Consider the following 17,130-nt stretch of genomic DNA (forward strand, 5'->3'; position numbering starts at 1 on the left):
TTGTTTCCAGCACCAGTTTTCCTACCTGCTGCTGAATCCGAATCCTAGTTCCTGGATTCCTGAATTCCTGTCTCTGAATTCCTGCCTACTCCTTTACGTATCCTGCTGCTGAATCCGTCCGTAACTCCACGGCTGGAGGAAAGACCACCTCCCTCCCTTTTCCAATAAAGTAAACAAACTCAATTCCCTGAGTTTCAACATACTAGCAATATTCCATCCTGACTTAATATAGTCACCAGTCAATCTATCAACTCAATATTATGGACTGAACAAATAAAAGGGGTCGTGAGTTGTTCATCTCTAACCCCTGGAGATATACCCGCACGGCTAGACAGACGTCTGGTCAGCGTGACGGTTGCCCGTCTAAAGGTGTGGTTTGAAGTCCAGCCCCTTAATTAAGATTTATTACCCCCCCCCCCAAGTCACATTGCTGAGCTTACGTCCATCCTGACGTGTCTATCTATGGACTAAACAAATAAAAGGGGATGGGAGTTGTTCGTCTCTGCCTCTGGAGTTATACCCGAACAACTAGACAGACGTCTGGTCAGCATGACATAGTTATCTAAACCCACTAAAAGTTCAAAGTTAAAAATGTGCTAGCCATTTCTGCTCTGTATATAAAACACGTTTATAATCTATAGTTATATTTCTATTTATACTAACACGTCTTGTCTTTGTAATAAAAGCTTTGGTGCATGTTCATAGTTTTGATGCACATTGTTTTGTTAAATATAAATTTAAATACATTCCATAACAGTCATTCATTGGACTACGTCCACTTTATAGAATATATCTATCTATCTATATATATATATATATATATATATATATATATATATATTAATTATAGAATGAATAGAAATGTACAGTCCTGTGTACTTTTTACTATCCGGCAAACTATCCTGCTGTAATATTCGGCTAGAGCTGGAGCTAAAATCAGATGCATCCCTAGTTTTAAAGTTATCATTTTTCAAAGTAAAAAAAAAAAAAAATAAATGTAACTTTGGCTAGAGACTAAATCTAGGTCTGGATCAAACATGGTCTTTTTTTTTTTTGCAAGTTCTATCACGTTCTTGGAAGGACTATTGCGTTCGGAAATTTCCGAATGTAAGCCCTTATTGATTCAAGAGCATTAATGTTCAGGAAACTTGTGCTCATCGTCTTGCATGTCTAGATTTAAAGGCATATCATTGGAATTATTTAATATATATATATATATATTACACCTTCTTCCCTAGTGCTATTAGAGCATGGAATGTGTTGCCTGAGCTAGCCAGGAAAACAAGTGACTTGGCAGAATTTAAGTCATTGGTTAATATGCATGACTAAATGCATGACGCGTCGGACGTAATCATCTTCTTTTTTGAAGTAACGTCTGTATTACATAAGATAAGATATATATATATATATTTATAGCTTTTATATAGCGCTTTTGTCCAATCTCATTTGTGGACTAGTGGGGGGTAGGAGGTATCTAGGAGTTGGTTTTCCGTGCTGCCTTTAGCCGCTCAGTAAACACAACTCTGCCCGAGTCGGGTGTCGAACCTCGAGCCTCCTTCTAGGTAGTCAAGCCAAGCCAAGTTCAAGCGCAATTAGCCTCTCGACCACGCTAAATCTAATATAGATTACATCTAGATTAAGAAGTAAGATCTAGACTAGATCTTAAGAGTTCTAAATCAAATCTTTAGGTCTAGCGTTAGATCTAGGTGTCCATAATGAGCATACCAATAAATAGTCGAACAAGTTTGCCTTGCCCACTGGTGGAAAAAGAAAAATCTTACTTTAAATTAGCTGACGGTGTCGCGGGCTCGAAACCCGAATGGATTAAAATATTTTGTTATTTTATTTTTTCAAGATTTTTTTTTTACATTTGAAGTATAATAATGGAGGTATTGTCTTTTTTATTACATTTTTTAAAAAAGTTTCTCTTGTTCGAACTTTTACTAACAATAGTTAAAATCTTACGAGTGGCAACCTTTGCTGCAGAAGCTCTTCCAATTATTTTTTTTACACTTCAGTCTAAGCGTAGGCTGCTGGCAATAGTTGATCCCAGGATGACTCCAACACTGCCAGGGGAGTCTGGCAGTACATGCGTCGCCCAAATCGAGAGGACCCGTGGTGGAGGCTAAAAAGGTCGAAACAAACAACAATAGCGCAGTGGCGCACGGGACACTGCCCCATAGGTGCGTACTTCGCCCGGTTCCGGCCAAATTTTGATGCCCGTTGCCGACACTGTGGGGAATCAGAAGAGACGGTGGCGCACGTCTTGCAAGAGTGTCCGCAGCTCCGCGAGCTGCGGGAAGACGTATCCAGTGGAACACCTAGTTTGTATGGAAGCTATGAGGCACTACGCCAAACAGCAGAGTTCCTTACCAGGTCACTACGGGAGACCTAGGTCTCCCTGCCTTGTCACCAATTGGAGTTCATCTCAGATCCCAGGTATGTAAATTCCTGCACCATGGTATGGTTACAATTTTCGATACTTACCACAAGTAGTTATTTCACGTCTTACGCCAGAATTTTTTGACCTTGATGAATCTTATGTAAGATTGAACTCTTGATATGTAGCTGCCAAAGCATTTACCTGACTTGTAATTCTTCTTGCAATTGAGAGGTGAGTGTCACAGTAAGTTGAGCCGGGTTAAAAAGGCTTCCATCGAATCTACTGGGAATATAACCATTATGCTACAGGTATTTAAAGGCGCAGGCGATTACAAAAAAAAAAGATGTTGATTAGTATTGGGGGCCAGAGCACATCCTTGTTTTATCATGCGTTTGACTATCCTAGAGGAGTTGTCAAACATTACAGTGTCCTGGATGTTTTCATGAAATGTTTGACACTAGTTTCCTTAGCTTATTTTAAAAGCCAATGACGTCGAACAGACAACTTTCGCTAATAATTTCAACTCTTCTGGCTGCTTGTGGATCAAAGAATTTTTTAGGAGATCTTCAATGCTGAGCTTGCTGAGGGAGTCAGACCCACGATATTCTCAAAGCTAACCAAAATAGATGTCTGAAAGCGACTTCTGAGGACTACAGGCATCAAAGAAAGCATGTGGTAGGGAATCACGCAAAACAGACGTAATATATATATAATATAATATATAATATATGTAAATGTATCCACATGGAGACAGACTGTGCGTGCTGGTACGTACATCTCCACGAGCCAAATGAATGAACCAATCATAGCCAACAGAATGAGAAAGATGCCTTATTAGTCTTAAAACAGGAGCATATATATATATATATATTGAATTTTGTGAAGAAATATTAATGCTTTTTAGTGGATAAAATTTAAAAAAAATGATACTAAGGTTTTCATAGCGTTAATTGCCATAATATCACAATGTTGACACGACCAAAAGTTAATTTCCAATGGAATTTAAAACAGATATATCTGTATATATAAAATAGATTTCATTCATAAATATTACTATGTTACTACTTCAAAATCATTACATATTGTGGAGCGATTAAACTAAACTTGCTATACATGATACAAACTATACACATGTATACGTGAGTTAAGCTAAACTAGCTTTAAACGAGATAAACTAAACTTGCCATACATGAGATAAACTAGAAATTGATATACATGAGATAAAATAATCTTGCTGTACATGATATAATGTAAACTTGCTATAAATTATATAATGTACACTTGCTATACATGATATAATGTAAACTTGCTATTTATAATGCTATAAATGATATAAAAAAGTTTTACTATACATAGGATACATATTTACTTGCTATTGAAAGGATGTGTATATAAACCTAACTGCTATATTAGAGATAGACATAAACGAAAATAAAATTAAATGCATTTGTTTGTTCTATATACTAATGAGCCTTGACCAAGTATGAGTCATTGATCTACTCCGCCGTTATATGAAACATTGATTATAAGATTCTTAAGAGATATTTGACTATCTTTCTCTGATTTTCATCTCTACAAAGGAGACACTAGCTCCAAATCCAGTTATGCTTTCCCAGTTAGCGCCCTTGCTATATTCCTTACTTCCCCATTGACCGTTAAGGTTGGAATAATGGCAAGCTTTGTACCACCATGCACCTGTGAATAGTAATGCACAGTTTCTTGTATCGACGTCGTTGTCTCTATCAAAGGTACTAAATTGCATATTATTGTGGTACGAGAAGTCGTCACTAGCATTTCCTTTATATTTTCCTATCTTTAATTGGTACTTGTTCGTTTCATTTAATATCCTAAAATCCGAGTATTCCACAAAATAGGTCTTGTGGTTATACTTAAAATCAATTCTCAGATCGAAATTTCTTGTGGATGTTAACTTAGAAATATATTCGTTCCCCAAATAAAATTCGCCGATTGCATAATCTCCAAAGCCGTCACGATACTCCTTCCAGCCTCTATAGAAATCTACTTTTCCGTTGATTCTTCTCTGAAAGATGATCCATCCACCGCCGTCTGTCTTGGTGTCACACATGACCTTTAACCCGGAAGTTAATGTTACCACCACACGCTCGTCGGTACTGTTGACGTCCCGACAAATCTTCTGGGGTATTAAATGTTGGTCTTCTTGGTTTCCTAAAGAGTGAAAGAGATTTAATAAAAAATGTTTTTAAAACATACGGATTTATAAATACCTGCTTCTTAATTTAAAGCCTATAAAAATACAGACACACATAAAAATGTAACATTCATAAAAAACTAAAAAGATCCACTCTTTTGGTGAGAATTTTGTGATTTTACCTTCCCAAAAGAGATATAAGACACCGATAGCAAAGACAAACAGACACAATAACTCTTTTGTTCTCTTGGCAAACGGATCATTAAATAGAAACTATCTGATATAAACTTTTCGCATGTAAATTATGAGTGAGTCTGGTGTGAATGTATATTTTAGTTTTTTTATAATTATAATGTTTTGTTTGGTGCAATGCACACATTCTATAACAATTATTATTATGTAAGATTACTATTATTATTATTATTAGTAGAAGTAGTAGTAGTAGTAGCACAGTGTTAGAAAAGAACGAGTATTCATTCTCAGGCGCAGCCAGGGTCAAGTTTTGTTAAAGGGAAATAAAATTTATCGTAGTCCCTTTATCAGTTTTCACCGAAGAATTTTCTGGTGATGTGGTAGGTCTGCAGAAGTACCGCCCTCTGACAGACAACGAGAATGTTCCGAGGAATGCCAAGGGCCTTTAAGGTATCTGTGAAGTCAGTTGCTATTATCGCCTCGGTTGATATGACAATGGGGTATATTGTTGTTTTAGATAATTTCCATTAACGCTAAATCTCCAAGCCAACGTTCCCATATTTTCGTTGTTTTTCCAACTCAGTTTTTCTTAAATTATGAGATAGTGGTACGGCGATGTCAAAAATGGTAGCGGCCTTTTCTTTTTTATCGATGAACAGCATATCAGGGCGATTAAAATCTACCGTTTTGTCAGTCAAAATAGGCCTATCCCAGTACAGTAGATGATCCGTAGACTCGAGAACCTCTTTTGGTGAGTATTTGTAATATGGAGGAGTATCCTTACCGATCAAATTGTGTGTCAAAGCCAAGTGCTAGTCTATTAGCTTTGCTTCTTGGTTATGGCGACCTAGGTAGGCAGATTCCTTGTCAATGTTGTCCCCATCTAATAAAGCCGGAAATTGTCCGTGAAGTGTTTTTTCTTCCCATTGGCGAATCTCATGCCCGACGTCGTCCAAACTGACATTAACATCATCATTGTTTAGGTTCAGAGGGGTTGCATCATAGTCATATTTGCGTAGGAAGGAAACTAGTTCATTGCTGGAGGCGTGCAGTTTTGATCGTATTTTTGAAACTTGTGTCTTACACAATTTGAAGATGATCTGCATCCTTCAGGGGCAGGTATAGCATTATGGTGGAGGACTTGGGGTGTAAACATCGAAATTTGGTTAATAATTTCCTCGTGAGTCTGTCAATGTCATGTAGGTCGGTATCTGTCCATTTGATGACACATGAGGTGTAAAGGAGCACTGGGACGGCCCAACTATTTATTTCAGTGATGAGGTTACTGCCAGACAGTTTTGTGTTGAGAATTTTATTTACTTTCTGCTTGTATTTACCAAGAAAGTCCTCTTTTAATTTTTTATGGTTTATCTTGGAATTCTAGTTTATTCCAAGATATTTATAAAGGGAGGCAGAGTTCAGTTCTTCGATGCCTTCAAATGCAATGTTGGTGTTGGCTGCCTTGCCCTTTTTTATCCTTATTATACCACACTTATCCAACCAAAAGCCATTATTATTATTAGTATTATTATTATAGAAACTTATTTTTGTGTTTATCAATTGGGACGGGTCCTATTTGTGTAAATCTTCCGCTCTGACGTAGGTGGTGACGCAAGCCTTTTTATTATTCTTATTGTTATTCATTTTGCAGATTAAGACGAGACTTCACAACCTCAGTTTTCGTAAGTCACCGCCAAGAGGTTCTGCATAGGATTTGCTGTGGAAACCTTATGTACTGGCGAATGAGACTTAGTAGCTGCTCAACTTGCCAGTGGTGGCAACAAAAGAATGCTACCACACTAAATGCTAGACTGTGGTGAAAATGATGCGTTGTTTGGTCAATACAGAGGTCTAGCCTGTGACGGCAGGTTATGTATCAAGGAAAGGTCCCAACATCGATGGGCCGAACATGAAGTCCACATGCCAGACAATCGCCTTCCCAAACGACTTCAGAACAGGATTACACTTTGACATTGGGCTTTATGTTGAATTTCATACTTCTGTTGAAAACACGAAAAATTGTACGTCCGTATAATGAAATAGTCAAAGCTCGAAAGGATTTTTATTCAAGAAACAAATTTAGGAAAAAGTTGGGACGTTTTGGGAAGCGCCCCTATTCCTGGCAGAAAACAGAGAAAAAAGAGGAATGACCATCAGCAAATTATTTGTGAATCACCACAGGTTCAAAAATATTTATAAAATAAGATAATAAATATAAGAGATATGTGTAGGGATACGTAAATAAATTTAATAATATTATTAATTTTAAGTTCTAATTTGAGATTTCTTTTTGCCTACCTTTATTAATTTGTGTCTTCACTTGCATGAAAGAAGTTGAAAGATTAACAAACATTATTTCGAGATTTTCTTTAAATGCGCTTATATTCTGTTGACACGCGCTGAAGTCTTCTCTAATCCTTATCATGCTTTGTTCTTTGGAATCCAATTCTTCTTTAATTTTCTGTATATTTTGTTGATTTATAGTCACGTCTTTTTGAATATTTTCTTGTTTAGTTTTGAATTCTTCTTTAATGCTTATAATACTTTGTTGTTTAGTATTCAAATCCTCTTTAATGCTAATAATATTTTGTTCTTTAGTATTTAAGTCTTCTTTAATGTTCTTTATATTTTGTTTAACATCTTGCAGGCTTTCCTTGTCTCCATCAACTTGTGTAACTAATTTTTGAATTACTTCCATCAAATCATCAATTGTTGGACTTATAACTTTTATTGTTAACATTTCATTCAACCTCTCAGCTTTTCCTTTGGAATGTTTAACATGAGCTTCACAAAAATATTTTCCAGAGTCTGAGTGTTTCAGATTGCTCCACGTGACTTGAAGGTAGGATTCTTTTGATTGGTTTCCAGAAATTTCACCTTGAGCATTTTCAAAGTTACCTCCTTGAATTGTTGTAATAACAGCTTGGTCTTTATTGATATTGGCAACTACACCATTTGTCTCTGTAATATATAAAGATATAGTATTAAGATTTTAAAGGGAAGCAACAAATAGAAATTGTTTGTTACTATATTAACTTTTCAGGGATAACAACTCTAGTGTTTATATTTCCTGAAGATGTAAGCCGTAAAACATCTAAATACATGAAAAAACAAAAAAGATTTCAAAATGTCACGTTACCATGGAGTATATACAAAGATTGTAGTCTGGAAGTTTCATTTTCATCCGGTGTCAAAATCTGTAAAGTATAATTATATATATACTAGGTTTTAGGAGCGCGAAATATCAGCCGATGTAATCAGACTATTTTGAGACGACTTCGAGATAGGAAGCTTGTTATGAAAGGAGAGATTTATCTGACATTCGACGGTTCCCTTCATTGCTATTTAACTTCTTGTTAAGTATCAACATCGAGAAACTTATATTGATTGCTCGGCCTTTCGCCGGTGTGATTTGGTTGAGTGTTGCCTCCGTTTGGTTTATCTGCATTAGACACCACGGAAGCGCCTAACTATATCTATATAATGATTACTTTTAAAAGAGAAAAACTAAAGGGAAAGAAACAGTTAATCTATATATATATAATTCTCTTCTTCCCTCAACAGTTTAAACGAGTAGTAAGGAGTAAAGGAAAGATCACTCTGCGGATAGTCCACGAGAAAACAAGAGGGGGGTGGGGGGGGGGGGGGAACACGTAGTCACAAAATAGAAGGACACGACCTTTTTTTTTTTATTTCTACCTCACGTTAAAAAAAAAGGGGGGGGGGGAGTAATCTACTCTGTAGTAACTATCGAGGCGACAGAGCACGCTCAAGAGTTTGGACACTATGGAAAGTTAACTCTTTTATTTTTGGAACTCGGACGGAGGGAGTTATCCTAGTTAATATAAGAATGAAAAAAAATATTTTTGTCCGTATATTTCAGGAGATTGGTATGAGTTTTCAAAAGATTTTAATAATTTCCGGATATTTCCAGGACTTTTTCGTATATTTTGCAATTTCAGGAGATTTCCAGGATCTCCTGTTAAATCAAGAGGAGGCCGAGGGAAATCTGTTATAAGTTATAAAATTGTTTAATTTAATAATTTATACACCTAAAATTAGCGCGGGTCCTATCAAAGTGCTGGGCCCACTGCGGTCGCATAGGTTGCAGTGGCCTAAGGTTGGCCCTGCAAAATAGCGGTGTATACTACGCCGCCGGTCGACTAGTTACTAATATTTTTCTGAAGTAGGGATTAGGTCTTTTACTGCTATAGAAAACTTAATAAATTCGTTAGTACTAATTAATTAAATAATTGGTTAAATTATGGTTTGATTCGTGTCTTGTCACGGACTATGAATAATTTTGCAAAATTTCTACCTGATCCGAGAATAGGAAATGGGAGAAAAAAATAAGTCAAAGGGAATAAATCAGTATATACATTCACATCTGTCATTAAATAGCATTTATTCCCCTAACTGGCTCATTCTTTTTTATTGGTTCATGTCTTATATAGTACAACGAATAATTTTGCAAGGTTTCAACTTGATCCGAGAAAGGGAATGGGAGAAAAAACATTTTCAAACACTTTGCCTGACAGACAGACACACAGACAGACAGAAAGTGACAAGTTTTGTAAAAATTATTTATTTGAAAAAGGTACAATATAATAAAATAACAAGAGTATATAAGATTTTACGATCAAAAAGTATTCTTGCTGAATATTACTATATCTTGCAAATAATTAGAAATTAAAAAGCGATCCATACGAATTGGTAATTCTAGTTTTCTAAAAACAAAATATTTTACCTGAAAGGTACATTTTAAAGTAAGAGGCTCAATTCGTTCTTTAATGATTTTGGAACTTTCAGAAAAATAAACTCTCCATCCTGAAATTTAAAACAAAATAATTTTCAAAGCAGGAGTGTTCTCTTTGTTTAACAATTATAACTAAAAGTTCTCCTTACAGACCTTGGGGATGGTAGGGGAAGGTTTCGAATCCCGGAGCATACAGAGTACCGGGTAACAATCCTAATGGCATACCACTCAACCAGGTAGCTTTCTTATGTTATACTTATATATATATATTCCCGAGACCAGGCCCATCCAGATTCGCCAAACGTACTCCTCGAGTCAATTTCAAAGTCAATGGAATTTCTTTTCTCCGTCTAAGACTTCATTCAGAAATAGCTATCCATTGGATCTTATTTTTTTTTACCTGTTACACTTTTAGAATTCTAGTTATACATAAATCGATAACAGATAATAATTATATGAAAACTGATTACTGACAACTTATCTTATCTTATCTATATCTTATACAAACGTAACATTAGAGTAAAAAATGATTGCGTCCTACGCGTGTTCTTAGTTCAATCTAGTCATGCATGTTAACCAATGACTTAAAGTCAGCCAAGTCACTGGTTTTCCTGGCTGACTCAGGCAACCCATTCCATACTCTACTAGCACAAAGGAAGAATGAGCATTTGTACCAATTTGTCCTAGCATATGGAACATATGGGCTCCTCTGAGTCCACCCAACTCGACCAAAGCAAACTTAAACTTACGCCTATATCTCTACTCTAAAGCTAGCTAACTTACTTTGCTTGATGTCTGAGAGATCATCTTTCTTTAAAGAGCATTTGTTTTCATCTTTCTTGATACGTCGAATCTCTTCAATTAAAGCGGTCGAGTTTGTTTCATATTCTACTGCCATCTTAGCAAACAAAGAAATATTCGTCCCTTCGGAATTAGCTCCAGTGGCATTACATCTATATATTCTGGCATCAAACTGAGTTGGGTTAGGTAGAGTTAAAGTTATATACAGGTTTCCAAAACTGATTTGTGAATATTTAAATCTCACAAATTGTTTTAGATTTTGTGTCAAGGAATCCAAAGCTATGAGTTCATCAAACTCTCTGATAGTTTCATTATAACGAGAAAGAGTTAGAGATTTGATAACATCAAGATATTGAACTTGATTATTAGTTATAGAACAGTTGACCACAAGTTGTGCAGTTATCTCTGGAGATATGACGTTTGGTTGGACATCAATGACAAGCTCTGAAAAAAGTCAACAATTTAATTAATAAGAATAAAAATGTCCCATTTAATTTGTTAATACCAGAATGACGAAAATTTCACCAAATTTCTATAATCGAAAATCAGCGGATATGTACCATTCCTAACCATTAGGCTTTAAAAATCCTTTTGTGTTAAAGGAACTTGACCTAAAGACTAAAAGTGTTTAAATTGCCTCCTCTTTCACTATTTTATTATAACTGTGTTGTCATTGATAGGAGCTGCATGAACTATAAACCTTCCAACATGTCAATAGTTTGATGTACCACGAGATGACAACGATCCGCTAGTTCATGCACATATGATGAACGGGGAGTGTTTATTGTGAAAAGTATGGAGTTGAGGTGTAGAGCATTAACAATCTAACACCGTCAAATCTTTCTAACTTAATCAAAACTTTACAACATGATACAATTATTCAAACATAGTAAATACAAGAAATGAGTCAAAGTGGTTGACATTAACAATCTAACACCGTCAAATCTCTCTAACACAGTCAAAATTTTCTAACTTAATTAAAACTTTATAACATAATAAAATTATTCAAACATAGTAAAACCATTCTTACATAGTAAAATCTTTCTTACATAGTAAAATCTTCCTAACATTAAAATTGTTCACTACATACAAAAATTTAAACATAGTCAAATCTTTCTAATAGGCTACATTTCTACGCACGAGTTATTCCGTAAATATAAATGCAAACATTTACTTGAATAAAATTATTAAGACACAATATCTTTCACCTGAACTAATCAATGAGACTACAAACACACAGAGAACCAAGCGTAGAAATAATCTCGCCATTTTATTTCTACACTGATGTATGGTGAAACAATAACATTATATAAGGACTGGATGACTGAAGAGGATGTTTATGTGTTCAAGGAACTACTTAAAGCAAAGAGAGATATATGCGTTCCGATTTCTTCTTATACCCTAAGTTTTTCACTTCCGTTGGACATAATAGTCACATGAAAAAAATACGTAATATTAAATATGAATTTTTTTTGGTCGATGTATTCATAATAATAATAATAATAATTGTCCAACATAACAAAATACCCCATTGTTATATCAACCGAGGGGATAATAACAACTGACCTCACAGATACTTTCAAGACCCTTAACATACCTAGGAACATCCTAGTTTGCCTGTCAGAGGAGGGTACTGCTGCAGACCTGCCACATCACCAGAAAATTCCTCAGTAGAAACTGTCCCTAGAAAGGGACTACGATGAATTGTGTTTCTCTTTAACGAAACTCGACCCTGGCAAGAGAATGACTACACGTTCATTTCTAACATAATAATAATAATAAATCTTTATTATTTATTATGTATTCCTTTTACAACGGTACAATAAGAAGATATGTTCATCATTCGTCTGGGTTTTAAGTGACCTTAAAAGTGTTGTGTTAAGCAGCTCGATCCTTTATCCTAGCTTGTTTCATTACGGCTTTATCAATGCTTTTGTGTAAAAAAAAAGATGTGCAGGATAAATATAGTATATAATAAATGATAATGCTCCCAGTTAATGTGATAAAAAAAAGTTCTCTAAAGGAGAAGAACTTCGTCCTTAAAACTATGTCTATGTACAAGTTATTTCTATTATTCGATATCAAACAAAATTAATTATTACCAGTAATTCATTGTCTGATTGGTTACATTTTTTAATTATTGATTCATCTATGTCAATGAATAATTGTGCGAAGTTTCAGCTTGATCCGAGAATGAGTGTGGGAAAAATAACGTGTACAGACTTTTGGATAGACAGACAGACATACAGTATGAGTCGATATAAGCTTTCTAATAAGCCCAACCTGTGATCGCAGCTGTGTATCAAGGATTGGCCTCTTTAGTCACACAAGAAGTTGCAAAGGGAAAAGATCGTCTCTCGAGACGTAAAATGCCTCAGAATAAGCTTTGTACCAATATATTACAAAACAAAGTTGTGCAATATTTCACAAGGACACGGAGACCCAACAGCGACCTAAATATTTTTCCAAAAAATCTTGCTCAACAACTGTGCTGTGCATGGAAGCTATATCTTACGCGATATATCGCAAATTTCCCCTTTCAGCCGAAGAAGTCCGAGCAGTCTATAAGGCAGATGATTTAAAGGTTATCTGTTTCTGTGGCACTCAGTTAACGAGGGTGTCATGTGACCAGCACAGCTACCATCCACCTTCACCTTTACCCAACTAATGTCAGTTACCTATTCGAGCTGGGTGGACTCAAAGGCACCCTAGAGATCCGAAATTTAAAAAAATCACCAGGATTCGAACCCAGGACTCCCGGTTCAGAAGCCAAGTGCTTTACCACTCGGTTTAATAATAATATCACTAATTATTCGATCATATGCCAAAGAAAATATTGTTTAAGGAAAATTTCATTATGAAGGCGTATGACATCTTTTCCCTCCCTGAAAAAACAAAATTTAATAAAATACTCTGAAAGACACAAAGATAAAGGCACATTCCTCGTCCCATATGCTAGGACAAATTTGTACAAATACTCCTTCTTCCCTAGTGCTATTAGAGCATGGAATGGGTTGCCTGAGCTAGCCAGGAAAACCAGTGACTTGGCAGAATTTAAGTCATTGGTTAATATGCATGACTAAATGCATGACGCGTAGGACGTAATCATCTTCTTTTTTGAAGCAACGTCTGTATTATATAAGATAAGATAAGAAGACAAATGGTAAGCAACAGAGCCAGCTAGAGAACTCTGACAATCGAGGTGGGATACATATTTGAGTTTCAATAAATTTAACCGATGAAAAAAAAAAGGTTATTTCTTAAGAAAGAAAGATTATTAAGACATAGCCTAAACATCCAGACGACCGTCCTGGACGCATATCACATGATCAGAGACATCCACCTATATTTTGACTATTACATTTTACATTTATAGAGATGATATGTCTTACACAAATATACACAGCAACACACTAGCTAACATAAGACAAAATAAGAAAATTTTGTCTACTAAGATCTTACTGTCACCTGCGTTGTTTCTTACCGTCTTTTGCAGTCTACAATTCGCTTTCTTCAGCATGGCTTTATAATAATAATAAAAATATTAATAATATTTATTATTCATAAGGAAATATGTCTTACAATATGTACATTATACAAAAAAAAAGAACATTATAACTATAGGAAACCAAAATATACTTCCACATCAGATCTACTCATGATTTACATATGAAATGTTTCTATCGGATAGTTCAAATGTATATAATGATCAGATTGCCAAGGGGAAAAAAGTTCTTGTGTCTGTCTTTGCTATTGGAGTCACTTTTTTGTCTTCTTTATCATATTGGTTAAAAAGCAAAAAAAAAAAAAATCCTAAGCAATACAACGATATCTCTTAATTCTGTATAAGTTGTGTCCTTAGTCGATATCAAACAAAATAATTATTTACCAATAAGTAAATGACAATTTAGTTAATATTTAACTGGTTCATGTTTTACTAGGTACAATAAATCTATTATATAAAGCACAAAGTATAGCGCATGTATGTATGTTTGTATGTCAGGAATAGAAATCAAAACCGTCTGACCAATCTTGATAAAACTTGGCATAAATGTTCCTTGGATACAGACTGGAGAATTAACGTGTGTAAAGTAGACCCTACAACAAAATTAAGATGGTAAAAAAAAGTTGCCCAACTCTATGAAAGTATTACAGTTTCAAAAATGAAGGTCATATAGCCATGTTTACTTAAGACAAGGCCGAAAGGTCACGCATGCGCATTATGGAATCTCGTGAAGGCTAGATCTTCTCTTCGTAAAAACATTTTTTAAATTTTAACTCTTTCTCTCCTAATTGACGATGCCAACTTTGATTGGACTCCATTAAACTAAATGGACTTTTGATTTATAAACTTTAATTTGTGTTTTGTAAAAAGAGCATGCTCTGTCCTAAAATTTCAAACTACCATTTACCAGTAATTAAATTGACTAATTGGTTATTTTAAATTGATTCATATGTTTTCTATTCTTTTTTGATCCGAGAATGGGGTGTGGGAGAAATAATGTGTACACACTTTTTACCAGGCAGACAGAGTGAGTTGATTTTAGCTTTGAATAAAACAAGAAAACAAAAAACAACAACCCTAACCCTAACCCTTAACCTTTACCCTGTACATTATATGCAAACAAATAAAGTGGTTTTTAAAAAAGGCATGATGTAGTGTTTACAGTAAGTCAGTTTCTGAGAAAAGTGAACACTTGACGACATAACATTGCACAAAGATCCTGGTGGAGATAAGGCGCGAGAGCACTTTCATTTTGAAGAGAGCATTGACATTACATCTGTGGTATTTGAAGAAGAGGCTGTTTTAATAAAAGTGGGTACAATACAGTAAATACACTTAAAGTTGGGCTGTTACAATTTAATTTAAAGTGTTAGAATTATCAGAAATAATATTTTGTTATGGAAACCTCCCACTTTGTCGTAGATCCTACTTATAGATAGACACGAAATGAAACGATCCTTCATAAATCCCTTCAGCCCACGAATTCTATTACGTATTACGTTGAATTAGAAAGACCCGTTAATTCGAGTATCACTTGTTTCCCCCTTTCCTCCAAACCCTCGGCTAAATAAATAGTTCCCAGCACACTTTCTGCTTTTCTAGGGATAATTTTGTTTTCTTTTTGCATTCTGAAATGCCTATTGTGCGTACATAATATTCAGGCAGGAACCGGCCCTTTAGTTGGCTTAGTTCTGTTTTGTTTTAATTTAGACAGTAAGTGATAACTTGTTAAATGCTCGTATATTTTGTTTCGTCTAACGCAAGTAGAAGAATTGGTGATGAGTCGATCAGTGCTCTAACAAGTTAAAAATTTGATAAGATCATATATTATTTGAATGAATTGTATAAATCTGCCTAACAAGATGTCTATCTTTCTAACCATCAAACTATTAGCGTCGAATCTAAGTAATACCTTTACATTTTTTTCAATAGGAATGCTTTTTATATTATTACTAAATACATCCATGTACGTATTTTCATTGTTAACAAAGAAATGAGGTAACTCAAAAAAATTGATCCGGCTCCACGGGTCATCTCCTTGGTACGTTATTGAAAACAAAGCATTCCTTCACCCTAACCCTAATCCTTCACCCTAACCTAACCCTTTAGTCTGTTGGCCCGTCATTCACCACACAAGAGTTGTCGACCTTCTTTCTCCATTTCTCTCTGTCTTTCGCCTAGGATAGAACCACAATAGCAGAGGCAGAGCATCCATTAGGTTTACCCAAAGTGACTTAAATGAATATTTGTTTATTTATCAGCTATTGCGACTAAAAGAATGATTTTTCGAAATCATATGTTTATCTTATCTTCTTCTTATATAATACAGACGTTACTTTAACAAAGCTGATGATAACGTCCTACGCGTCATGCATTTAGTCATGCATATTATAAACCAATGACTTAAATTCTGCCAAGTCACTGGTTTTCCTGGCTGGTTCAGGCAACCCATTCCATGCTCTAACACTTTAATCCTTTTTATTCAATTGCATGGTCAGCCTGGATTACTGAAAACTGAATATTTAATCTCAACCAATGCAAATTGTATTAAAAACATCCACAGAAGACAAAAAAAACATTCTGAATTGGAGACATGATCACGGAAAGGAAGGGGCATAACTCTATTTAAAAATTATACAAAAGACATTTTTGTTTAAAATGCACTGCGAAAACAAAATGTTTAGTCGATGCCCGAGTTAATAACAAAAAATAGATTGTTGCTTTTTTAACTTTGCATTTAACATAGTGACAAATCATCTGCTGAGCAGCGATTATATCTTGCTGCCAAGGGGCAGAGTACTATGTTCGGACCATAGAGATGATAAGAATTCGATTAAGTAATTGGTGTAAATTAAATAAGATGAATTATCCACTTTATATACTTTTGGAGGTACTACAGTATGAGCATGTAGATCTCAATGATTGCTGGGATGACCAAAAATAAAATGGAAACAGGCTTATAGTTATCATGCCACGATTTTCCTGTTTGCAATTTATGGAAGCCATGTTCTTCATTTTCCTTTATATGTTACTATTATTAATATTATTTAGTTTTGCTTAATTTTAATTATTTTCATTTTATTTTCATTTCAACTGAAGAGAGTTCTCTATGGAATCTTTCAGTCGTAAGACGATATTTCTGTGATATGGCTCTTCTCGGCTTCTCGTCGACTGTGAACATTTTATTGACCTTGTGGTTCACACTATGACAATATATATATAAGACAAGCAAATGGTAAAAATTACTGTGACTAAAGAGAAAATTATACAAACAATACATTTCATTGGACATAACATGAAAGCATAGTAGAAAAAAAAATATA

At 34.9% G+C, this 17,130-nt stretch overlaps 1 protein-coding gene across 1 annotated transcript; it reads right to left on the reverse strand.

Annotated features, from left to right (window-relative positions):
- Positions 1-3,342: 3,342 nt before the first annotated feature.
- Positions 3,343-11,586, reverse strand: LOC106057382 (angiopoietin-1). The gene is made up of 6 exons (XM_013214551.2): positions 11,511-11,586; positions 10,285-10,746; positions 9,493-9,572; positions 7,885-7,942; positions 7,044-7,706; positions 3,343-4,570 (listed from the first exon to the last, which is right to left on the reverse strand). Exons 1-6 carry the CDS (start codon positions 11,569-11,571, stop codon positions 3,933-3,935), a joined length of 1,962 nt encoding a protein of 653 aa, XP_013070005.2. The 5' UTR covers positions 11,572-11,586; the 3' UTR covers positions 3,343-3,932.
- Positions 11,587-17,130: the final 5,544 nt, after the last annotated feature.

This window comes from Biomphalaria glabrata, chromosome 13, assembly GCF_947242115.1.
Source record: "Biomphalaria glabrata chromosome 13, xgBioGlab47.1, whole genome shotgun sequence".
Taxonomy (NCBI): Eukaryota; Metazoa; Mollusca; class Gastropoda; family Planorbidae; genus Biomphalaria; species Biomphalaria glabrata.